The 12,606-nt window shown below is 36.7% G+C and overlaps 1 protein-coding gene across 1 annotated transcript in view; it reads right to left on the bottom strand.

Annotated features, from left to right (window-relative positions):
- LOC107752341 (receptor-type tyrosine-protein phosphatase zeta-like) overlaps positions 1-12,134 on the bottom strand; it is a 54,823-nt gene extending 42,689 nt beyond the window's left edge. The window contains exon 1 of the mRNA XM_016568292.1: positions 11,871-12,134. Within this exon, the coding sequence (XP_016423778.1) occupies positions 11,871-11,934 (64 nt within the window). The 5' untranslated portion in view covers positions 11,935-12,134. The remainder of the gene's footprint in view (positions 1-11,870) is intronic.
- Positions 12,135-12,606: the final 472 nt, after the last annotated feature.

Raw genomic sequence — 12,606 nt, 5'->3', positions numbered from 1 at the left:
GTTTACTAGGGTGACCATACGTGCCATTTTTCCCGTACGCGTCCTGGCCAGGATTTCTATATTGCTTTGATTCAAAGTACCTCGAGAGCGTTTCGAAAACATAAGGAACCGATGTCATACACCGATCGGTCTGCACACGCAAACAAAGCCAAATCCTAGATATTTTAGTCAATATAGAAATCCTGGCCAGGACGCGTTCGGGAAAAATGGCACGTATGGTCATCCTACCTTTATTTGTGTTTTCAGGTAGCCTTTGTTTAACAAGCTAACAGCTTAGCATAGTGCTTTGTAATGAAATGCAAATTTTAGCAAACAGTTGACGCTATGCTAAGCTATTCGTTTGCTAAACAAGCTATCACGATAATGCTACATTTATATCATGCATTGATGAAGAGGGACAGCTAAAGGCTGAAATTATACTAAAGGCTAAAGGCTAAAATTATGCTAAAGGCTCATAGCTATTTTAGCATAAAACTCTCCTCGATAAGTTTTGCTTCAACTTCCTGTGAGAAAACATAGAAAATGTGTCAAGACAAGGCCAGTTTTTTTCTATTTAGGAATAGCATGCGGCCTTTTAGACTTCTAATCATGTAATAATTACTCCTAATATAAAATATTAAAAAGAGTATTGTACTGTGCACGCTGAATGGAAATCGATAGCAATAATTCAGCCAGCAAGCAAACAGTGAGCAAACGGTTTGTTGCCAGAGTGATCAGATGAAGCTTATAGGTGTGTGAGTGCGTGTAGGATACACAGAATGTCTGTTTGAGTGTGAGACGTGATGCTGATGAAGTGTGTGTGAGTAGAGCATGTGCTGTTAATTGCACTGTAATCTTGCTCCGGTGCTTTCCAGCATCAACCCTGCTGTGTTACACGATAAGACTGACGGCGACCGGGTTCATCAAACAATCAACATTGGTTGTAAGTGTGATTTATTTCTAATCATGCTGTAGTCAACTGGCATTGCATTAGCCACCATGTTTAGTAATGTCAAAAGCTAAGAACAACACCAAAAAAAAAAAAAAAAAACATTTGGTCACACTTTGTGTGGTCCAATTCTCACTAATAACAAACCATTAACTACGACTTTTGCCTCAATAAACTGCTAGTTTTCTGATTAGTAATAGTTAGTAAGGTAGTTGATAAGTTTAGGTGTTAGATAGGATTAGAGATGTAGAATATGGTCATGCAGAATATGTGCTTTATAAGTAGGCTACTAATAAGCAACCAATATGTTAATAATATGCTATGAAACTAGTTAATAGTGATAATTGGTCCCTATACTAAAGTGTTACCATACATTTATGATTCATGTATTTGAAATTCATATAACATTTCCACCCATTTGGATTGCATAAACAAATTAATAAACTTAATGTAATGCACATTTGTCAGTCACACATGAATGAAACCGGTAAGAAACAGGTACAATTTCTGTAATAGTACTAATAAACTGAATGTGCTTTAAATACAACCCCAATTCCAAAAAAGTTGGGACATTTTGTAAAATGCAATAAAAAAATCAAGAATCTGTGATTTGTTAATTCTCTTTAACCTTTATTTAATTGGCAAAAGTACAAAGACAAGATTTCCAATGTTTTCACTGAGCAACTTAATTGTATTTTGTATATAAACAATATAAATATAAACAAATTTTGATTTTGATTGCTGCAACACTCCAAAAAAGTAGGGACAGGGGCATGTTTAACACTTTGTCACATCAACTGTCCTTTTAATTACAATGTTTAATCGTTTGAGAATTGAGGATACTAATTGTTAAAGTTTTGCATGTCAAATTTTTGTCCAATCTTGCTTGATACGAGACTTCAGCTGCTCATCAATCTCTAGTCGTTATTGTTCAAAAAAATATGCTATTTAAATATAAAAATCTTAAATTTAGGTATTTTTAAGTGAATGAAATATGGAAAAATCCATAATTCATCAAATGAAACAAAAAAATAATAAAAAATCTTGTCATCTGCCTTAGTGTGATCATCAGAGATGAAGTGATTAATGAATGAATCAATCTTTTGAGTTGGATCTTTTTAATGAATCAGTGAACCAATCAGATTGAATTGTTCATGAATCTGACTGATCCGGTTCAAATTACTCAATAATTAGTTGCATTCTGTCAAATTCACAGCTCATTCTTTAAAATGTATCCTTTCCATACAAGATTGATACAATATGGGGGTGAATAAATGATGACACAATCTTCATTTTTGGGTGAACTATCCCTTTAAGAAAACTATACCAACCCTGGTCCAAGCAGGTTATCTTGGCCAAAGAGCTGTTTTAGCCAATCAGCATGCAGGAAACGTTTTTGTTACTACTCCGGGAAAACAAATGGACCTTGGGCCAAATCACACCCACCACCATGAACACAGTTTCAGACCAGTTTCTTTCACTAAGACTTGCCTGAAGTTACGAGTTTACTAATGTTTGTCTTCACTGAGTGAGCTCAAACTCTTGATGTGACTATAACGGAGTCCTGAGTCAACAATTGCAAAGTGAAGTGTGCCACTCAATTCTGCCTCAAATGTGAAACAGCAGTAAACATTTACAGTTAGATTGGCTTTGTTTTAAATATGGGGTCCATCTGAGCCTTCTGTTTATAGAGAAAGAGAGCTTTGATGGCATCAAAAGGGACTCACAGAGTCCAAAAAGATGCGTAGACAAACCCTAAGAGCAAAAAAGAAAACAAGAACAAAACTGGAATGAAAATGAAAGCAAATGAGGATGCTGCGCTCTAAAAGTCATGTCTGAAGACATCTTCAAACTAAATATCCTCTTTTTTGCTGTTTGGATTGATATTCAAAGTGAAGAGAAACCAGATCAAATAGGAGTGATAAAGATGCAGTCCAGATGCAAACTCAAATCTCCCATATGAGCACCACAGCTCAATGTTTACTAAGCCATGGTTCCAACCTAATTTTTTTTAATTACCCTTTGCGCAACATGAGAAAAAAATATACATTTTGAGAAGACTAAAATCTCTGTCTTGAATGCTAGTGGCAAATTTTGTGACTTTTGGGTATTAAAACTATTCTTGTCCTTAGTAATATAATATCTCTATCAAAGGCTTTGATGGCATAGACTGGATTTGTGACTGATCAGTGAAAAAATAATGCTGTAACTGTGGACGGCCACAGATATATTATTATTATAATTCAATACACATAATATATTTTTAATATTTTTGTTTAAGAATAACCATCATTTAACCATGATTTTAAAATGTGATATATCCAATTGACTAATGGATCCAATTGACAATGACTAAAGCACTTAGTGATTAAATTGTTCATGTCTTGAATGTTATTGGAAGCTAATTGGAAGCTAACTGACTCAAGTTGTGTTTCTGAGAAGCTGTCAAGCAAATGCCAGTAAAAAAACATCTAAGCAAGAACAACATCCTGAGAAGTGATCAACACAGATGCACACAGTATACACAGCCATTCTCTCAGTGAAGTAAGAGCGCTGTACATCTGAGACGAATCTTTTCAACCAGATTTCCACATGGTCAGAGGCTTCATGAGGAACATAAGGAGTCTCTGATTTGGCACAAGCCAGCCTAGACAAAAATAAATTTAATCTAGGGCCCACCACCATTCAGTAAGAGCCAAAACCATGAACAGGGAAATTAATTCTCATTAATAGACATCAATAAGAGAATAAAAGTTTGGACCTCTAGAAACATTTTAGCTTTTTGTCACACTTCTCAATGCCGGAAATTTCCATAAATATTTCTTAATTTTTTATCTTTTTTTTTTTACCTGGAATATTCTTTTAAGCATTGTTGCCATCAGCAAACCATCAGAACAGACCTGCAATCCATTTTTGGGTCACAACCCACCTGTCGGGAAGCACTGCTACAGAATATTTCATAATGTGAAGCAAAGAGCTCCAAATACTCTTTGAAGTCTGTATGAGAGTATCTTATACGGCGAGTGATAAAGCAGTTTAATATAATGAATCTTGCTAATTGGCCGGAGCAATGGGAGTTCCAAGAAGTGTGAGAGGCTCTCCGATGTGTCTCCTCCTCTTATTCAAACCAGAGATTACCCACTCAACCTAGTACATATTCAAAATGCATTACTAGAGGTTGAATGAAAGGGGGGTGGGATTTCTAATTGTTCTTTCACCTGCATTGGGCAACAGAGGTTTTCCCTGGGACATATGGTGCAGGCGGGGTGAACTGGATTAACGAGAATCAGCCCTAATTAAGAGACTCTGAAGATCTCCTATTATTTCTTTGATGGCCTTGAGGACCCATGCGAGTATAACTATTTGGAGTGGTATCCTAATTGAAAAGGGCATGGATTCTCAGATGGGGGAATACTCAGAGAGTATCCAGAGTACTGTCAACCGCTGCAGTGTCCTTGAGTGACACTGAAACATTTTCATTTAAAATCTCAAAGAGAATAGGCATCTATGGAGTCATTGTCTGACTAATGGGATGTGTATGCAGATTGTTAAACTGTGTATATTAAGATTGTTAAGTGTTTGGACTAGTTATTAACTTGACACACATCCCAATGCTGGGTGAATTTTGAAAATGCACATATAAATTTCTTGTAAATAGTATATATTTATAAATATTTATTACTGGCTGTAAAATGTTATTTTGCATATTTTTTCAATTGTTTTATTTATTCCTTTTTTTACACATACAATATATTAATGCTAAATAAATATATTATTTTTATAGTCACTAACCTTCTCAAGAAAACTCTCACAACACTAGCTAACATTCTGGCAAGGTTCTCCCCAAGTTCTTGCAGTAACGTTAATAGAACGTTCATTCAAAGTTGACTGGTCTTTAATAATATTCTCAAACATCAGCAACGAAAACATAAACCCCCAGTTTCACAGACAAGGCTTAAGCCTAGACTAAAATGTAAATCTGAGCTGTTTCAACTGAAAGAAACTTGCACCGACTGATCTTAAAACATGTTAGTGCCGTTGTTTTGTTTTAAGATGCACACCAGTAGTGCTTTTTTCTAAGGCATGTTTATAAAAATTACTTAAATGTCCTAATTGAACTATGGCCTAACCCTGGCTTGGGCTAAGCCCTGTCTATGAAACCGGGCCTAAAAGTAACAGATTTCAACATTAAGATTTCAGATTTAAAAGTAACAGATTTCAACATTAAAAGTAACGTTCCCGTAATGTTTGCAAAATGATAAAATGGAATGTTCCCTGAAGGATGGAATGTGCACAAAAAAAATGGAATGTGCACATTTAAAAAAACTGGACATTTTGAATGTTCAGAAAACATTCAGAAATAACATTTTTATAACTTAACAGGAATATTAGCAAACTTTCTTAGAACATATTTTGTTAGCTCGGTAAATGCGTTTTCATGGATGAAAAAAGTCAAACCAGTTTGGAATAACTAAATGATGCTCATTTTCATTTTTGAGTAAATTATTCCTTTTAAAATATCTAGAATTGCAGCCCTCAGAGAACATCATAAGAGGAAAGTAACTCATCACTGTCAAATACACTTGTAAATCTTATAAGAGCCTTGATTGCGAGATAAGCTCTTGCCCTGGTCTTTGTCCCATTTGAGTCCAATCTGGGGGAGATCAGCAAACCACCCACAGCTCATCCACCAGCTGTCTCCTCCTTACCCAGATGTGGATCTGTGTCATCTGCTTGTAGAAGAGGAGACCTTCAGTGTTTGTGTGATCAGAACAGCCTGTTTATATTATCAAAACTAGCCCGCTAGTGTTGATAGATAGATATATAGATGGATAGATAGATAGATAGATAGATAGATAGATAAGGCACACCTCCTTGTCAGAAGATAGCATGTAAGGTATAGAGTAACTCATGCCCCTCAGGACAGTATACAATTCAACCTTTTGTAGTTCAATATACATACTATCTATTATTAATCTTCGACCTGCAGCCATTCTATACAAATGGAATTGAAACTACTTCAAGAACAAAAGTGATTTAAGTAGAAAACTCAAGCAGCTTTGATTGTCCTCTTTTTGGGTGCTCACAGTGACCCCAGACTTTATACTCACACAGTGTCAGAGACCAAGCAACTATAGCATAGTGTCAAAACTTTACTTTGATTTGTATTCAGCATCCTCTCCAAGGTCCATTGAATGAAAGCAGAGATCTAGACCACACACCTCTAGCCTGGAAAAGAACGGGAAGGCATCTCAAAGCATCTTAAGCTAGCACTCAACAGACCTGCTCTTGTTTTCTCCAGTGGTAGACGGGAGCAGCTCTTTCAGTAGCATGACAGCAAACCCTAGTCTGCTGTCATTAATTAAGTGGCAAGTCAGGGATACTGACCCAACCAGCAGAGAGCCATTCGGGCCCCGGCAGAGCCTGTCAATCTGCACGTACTGAGATGAAGATGCTGAGATTCCCAAGGGACACAGAGAGAGAGCGAAAGACTTTCAAAGGATGGAGAAATAAAGGAAAATCTGAAGAGATGAAATGGCATATAAAAGACTGTAAGTTGAATTGGTTTTACATTTTACGAAGAAAAGAGAAGTGTAAGTGGGTCTTGTCTTATGATGATAAGGTGTTCTGGAGGGAATTGTTAGTCACAAAAGAAAAAAAATGGATCAGATAATGGGGATTCACTGAGGATAATGGATCGGATTCACTAAAACAAATTGATCGGTTCGAACACAAAGGAAGATTTTTTTTTTGTCTATACAATAAAACACTTAATATGTACAAAAACTGTTTAAACATTCTTCAAAATATCTTCTTTTGCATTCCACAGAAGAAAGAAATACATACAGGTTTGGAAAAACATGTGGATGAGTAAATGAATTTTCATTTTTTGGGTGAAATATACCTCTTTATAAATACACACAACAGTGCTCCACATAGGTGTTTGCAATAAAAGAGCGCAAAGAGGAAAGCCTCTGACACTCTCAGTTCTCTCTCCTCTCCCTCCCACATAGACACACAAAAGTACCCCAACTCGCTCATCCATCCTTTGTGACATGGGAGCACCACCACTGGGACAAATCAGGGCCCCTCCTGAATGTCACACTCACATGCCACATACAATAAGACCCCCCTTCCAGTCCAGACACCCTACGTTGTTGCATGTCCAAGAGCACCGGCCGCCTCTTGCCAGCCAGGCACAAACAAATCGAGCAGCTGACAGCATAATTCACTAAGCGGGACTGGCCCAAGGCCATGGCCAGGATGGTGCAGAGATTTGGCTCACCACTGAAGCCCCCCTCGCCACCATCCCATCCACCGCCCCGGTCCATTCAGGCTCGGCCCCTCCACTGTCTTGGGAAGGAGAGAAAAGACAGGACTCGGAGGCTCAGTGCGTCCCCTCCGCATGCCTGAGTGAATGTGCTTGAGCCTAATGCCGAATAATCTGTTCATCAAATGCCCCCGTTGCCGTTGAGGGGAAATCTGCTCCCGTTTTCACAAGCAGATTCTGACAGGGAGTCTGGATGCCAAGCTGCCCCAGTTGCCCCCACCAAAGAGCAAAAAAGAAAGAACAACAGAGACAAAAAAGTGCTGGTCACAAACAGACACTTTAACACTAAGCAAACACAGAGATTACATCAGTTAAGGAAATATTCCAATAGTACGACTGCAGATGAGATAATGTTTTTATACAGTTCTATCAAGAAGTTAATAGTGAGTGATTTACATTTTAGAAAAAAAATATGGCTAGTTATTCTGTCTCTTTTTGCTCCACTAATGAAAATGTCCCAAATGAAGTTGATGAATGAATCTTTTTTTGTTGTTGAACAAATTGGTAAATGATTTAATGAATCACTCAAAAAGAAAGTTGCTTGCTTTATTCCATAATAAAACTGTTCTTGAACAAACAGGTTGACTGATTAATTCAATGACTCATTCATAAAAACAGTGGCTGAATTATATTACAAATTATGTAAGTTATTGAATGAATTAGTGTTTTGAATAAATGGGTAAATGATTCGATGTCTGTTGAATAAATCAATGATCATGAATGAATTCTTTGACTATATGATACACTGACTCTATTATAAAAACAGTTGTTGAATTCAGAATAACATACCACACTATTTACACCAAATAAACATATGAGATAAAAAAAAATGTACAATAGTATGGTATGGTAGTTAGCAATATGGTATGGTATAGTATGGTAATGCTATTCTAAATTCAGTCAGTCACTTTCACTTTCATTTGTTTCATTTCCTCAATGAATCAATGTTTTGAATGACTCAGTTGAGTGAACGATATAGTGACTCACTCATGAAGACAGTCACTTTTTTCTTTCCTGAGCGAATCAGTGTTTTTAAATGAATCAGCTGAATTAATGATTTTATGACTCACTAATAAATCGATTCACTCATTTAATTTCTGAATGATTCATTGTTTTTGAACAAATTGGATGGGTGAATGATTTGGTGACTCACACATGAAGAGAGCCATTTGTTTCACTCCTGAACGAATCAGTATTTTTGAATGAATTAGTTAAGTGAATGATTCTGAGTCACTTATTTCTTTCATGAAGGATTCAGTGTTTTTCAAATGAAACGGTTGAGTGAATAATTTTGTGGCTCACTCATCAATCATGTTTTGTTTTCAGAATAAATCGGTGTTTTTAAACAAATCATTTGAGCAAACGGTTCAGTGACTCACTCTTAAAATTGTCGCCACATACTGGTTTGATGATGTAACCTGCTGAAAAAGTCACTGAAAAATCCCCTTTAATAATGCACAGACTCACAATCTGTCAGAAATGGCGCAAAAACAGATGAGCAAATCAAATTTGCTTTTCTGCTGACATCACTGAGGCCACATAAGCTATTTGATAATGTAGTCAAACAGCTATTTAGTTACCATTTTAGCAAACTTGCATTCAGTCTGTAACACCCACCTTTCACAATTCAATCCAATCCTGATGAATCAAACAAAGTTCTTTTGCCCATTACATATCCTGTTTCACTCTGGGAGATATGGATGTATTTTAACATTGAAAAATGGCACACTTCACCTTTAAGCCTGAAGTGGTTGTTCTGCTTGGACACACAACTAATTGGAGCATGTAGAGACACACACTGCCACACGTCCCTCACAGGTGGACACACATGAGGCATGTGGCAGGGGAGGGGCCGCATGAACCCCAGACTGACAGCTTTACAGTTCGCAATACCATCTGTCACAAACCCAAGATCCGACAAACAACACAGGGACTTTCTCAGAGGAAAAACAGAGCTGTGCCAAAAAAGTGTAGAAGGGGAAAAAACTTGTTAGCTATAGTACAACACTTGGGAAGACAGATGGTGAGAGAGAGAGATTTCATTCACTAGCTCGCGTCCTAAGATTCAGCCCTTCTTTTGTGCCACACATTTCATCACTGCATCATTTAGAACACTGAACAGAAAAGAAGAAAAGTAGTAAGGGTTGAAGGAGCAGCTGAGCGGTTTTTTTTTTAGCAGGTACCGACTTGCTATCCCGGTTCACTAGCTGACTTACAAAAGGGCTTTTCCAAGTCCTAGTAAAATGGCTTTGGTCAGCTTTTAGAGGCTTTGTCTCAGACGGCATCCAAAAGATTAATCCTGGCATATCAGTCGCTCCTTGGCACTTCATAACAGATAGCAGACAAAATAATGAGCCTAGGATTGAAGTCTGAGTTTGTATAAGCATTTGTCACTTTCTACTGAACTGGGCACAATGGTGGCATATGTTAACTTTGAGCCAAGCTACACTTTATTCACACTGGGTACTTGCACTATATAACAAATTAAAATAGTAGACACTTAAAAAAAAAAAAACGTCAATAGCCACATTTTTCCTACAGGCTTATGCTTTTTTTTCCTCTAATTTTTTTTAACAGTTTAGACTAACAAGTCGTTTTAAATGTAAGATAAGGTAGAAATACCAACTTAGAACTTAGAAGTGAACTCAATAAGTTTTTCGTGCTCTTATTGGTCCCAGTATTGTCATTGGTTTTAGACTATACTGACACCTATTGGTCTGGATGAATGAAGTTTACTAACTGCTGCTGTTTTGCATTGAAGCTGCTTATCTTCTCTTATTCTTCATTTATTTTCATCCTTATAGTAGACATTCTTGGATTCAATCTCAACACATTTTCACCTGCTTCTGGTGCTAGCTGCATTGATTATTATTAGAAGTAGTAACTCAGCCAATTGCATACCACTGTTGGTCATGTGATCTCAACATGGCAGCGCCCATAAATGGGAACCATTTCCCATTTCCAGGTAGAATAAAACAGCTTTTTTCTAGAAGACTGATATGATTCCTGTGAGCTAATGTGACTGAACATCACTTAAAAGTATTTCTAAGTATTCACAAGTATTCATAACTTTATGTGCAAATCCTTAAATTGCAAAAATTGCTGAGTGCACTTGAGACAACAACTGCACATTTCACATTGTACAGTGCACTACATACATATTAATATATACTGTATAATACTTCAGCAAAAGAATTGACAGAAACCTGAGTCATAATCCAGATTCTAGAATGTAAGCCCCTCCCTTATAAGCATACAAAATATCTTTTAAGGGTTTAAAGGGGTCATATGATGCTGCTAAAAAGAACATTATTTTGTGTATTTGGTGTAATGAAATGTGTTTATGCGGTTTAAAGTAAAAAAAACACATTATTTTCCACATACTGTACATTATTGTTTCTCCTCTATGCCCCGCCTTTCTGAAACGCGTCGATTTTTACAAAGCTCATCATTCTGAAAAGCGAGGTGTGCTCTGATTGGCCAGCTATCCAGTGCGTTGTGATTGGCCGAATACCTCAAGCATGAGACGGAAATGTTACGCCCCTCACATACTGTTGATGCCGTGTACACTGCCCAAAACTCGCGTTTGAATAATCAGTGACATAAAGAATATCTCTTTGGATTTTAGACTTTAGTCTTTGCAACTTTACAGATCTTCTTTATGCACCAAGAGCTTGTAACACTCCAAAGAGAAAGGACAAATTGAAATCGCATCATATGACCCCTTTAATATCTTGTCTTTCTCAGTTGCTCATACACTAGTATGCTGAACCAGAATTACCTCAGCCACACAAATCTTTCCTTGTGTGATATGTAAACAAATAAATAAAAAGCTGCCAACATGATAATGAAACTCAGACTGCAAAAATTGTTTTTAATGTTAATGTTTTATTATTAATTTTCCTATGTAACTTCCATTTACTTGGTAAAGTAAGACCTCACTTAAATATTTAAATCATTATATTAACACACTGTTTTTGTTTCCATCTAACTTTTTTTTTTTAGCAATTCTTCCTGTTATTTCAATTTAATTTTATTGATTTTTCAGTTTAAACTTGATTTTGTTCATCAGTAATTACATTTAAAGAGATAGAAACTGTGCATGAACTTAGCAGTGTTGTGACTTTGGCAGCACAAAAATATAAAGCAGCAATTAAACTCCAGTTTCCCATTTTAATGGGTTGAAATATTTTACAGTGCAGAAAAAAACATTAATTGAACTTATGATTATGAATTTAAAGGCTGTATATAAAGCATATGCTCAGACAGACTCTCTGTTCAAATAATGTTCCATGTTCTCTTGTTCAGTATTGACTTGCAATACAATACAGCAGACACAGCAGACAAAAAGAAAATATTTGAATTGCCATGATATGACTCATTATGAAAGAACGACTAAAAATTTTGGGCATAGATCATGTTTAGTTAGAAATAAATCATGTTTAAGTTTGAACCCCAAGTTCAATAAAAATAAGCTTGGTGTGCAAACTATGACATCCAGCACTTCCCGCATCTGTTCAGCATTATATACACTACACTCATTTATCAGCCCAATATTGACGGATTTATTAAAAACAGATAAAGTAAACTAGAGATTCCTGCTTTACATACCAGTATTACTGAAGAGTGCGATCTGCGCAAGAAACAGTGCGCATCTCGTCGCGAGCGCTTCCATTATTCTCTGAATGTGAAGAAATATTGCTGTTAAGAGTAAACCAGGTGAAGACAATCGAGACGACAGAGGAACACCTCTCCCGAAGAGCCGGAGGGTATCACATTGGTTGGGTAACGGGAGGAGATACCCCCTTCAGCGGTCAGATCCACTCCGCTCTCCGCTGCATGGATGTGCGCGCGTCCGGATGAAGCGCATCGCTTCGCGCACCGTGAGTTCGGCTGGAAGTGCGCGCGCCGCCCACAGACCACCACACGCACAAAAAAGTTTGGTAATACTTTCTATGGAGACTGTATATATAACGCATTAATGTACAATATATAAATAGTCTTTTCATAAATAATTCTAACCACAGACTATAATGCATTATAACCATGTGGATGTTAAAAATGGCAGCACTTAATTATGCATTTAATAATAATTATTATTATTAATCTTACGATAAATTCTTACTGCATTACAATACACACTGTAATGCATTAGGCTGTATTGTTTTCATAGATAATTGTAACCACAGTTTCATAACATAACATAATCATGCCTTTAATATAAGATACCATACATTTGGCTGCCTATACTGAATATCAGTTAAGCTGTGATTACGCGTGTGCTATTACAACTCAATAAATAAGCTATTAAAGTTGAGTGACTTACATTTCAGGCAAAACTTGGCCA

This window comes from Sinocyclocheilus rhinocerous, unplaced genomic scaffold, assembly GCF_001515625.1.
Source record: "Sinocyclocheilus rhinocerous isolate Xijiao unplaced genomic scaffold, SAMN03320098_v1.1 scaffold861, whole genome shotgun sequence".
NCBI lineage: Eukaryota > Metazoa > Chordata > Actinopteri > Cypriniformes > Cyprinidae > Sinocyclocheilus > Sinocyclocheilus rhinocerous.
The sequence above is the reverse complement of the archived record's forward strand: the minus strand, read 5'-3'. Positions and strand labels throughout refer to the sequence as shown.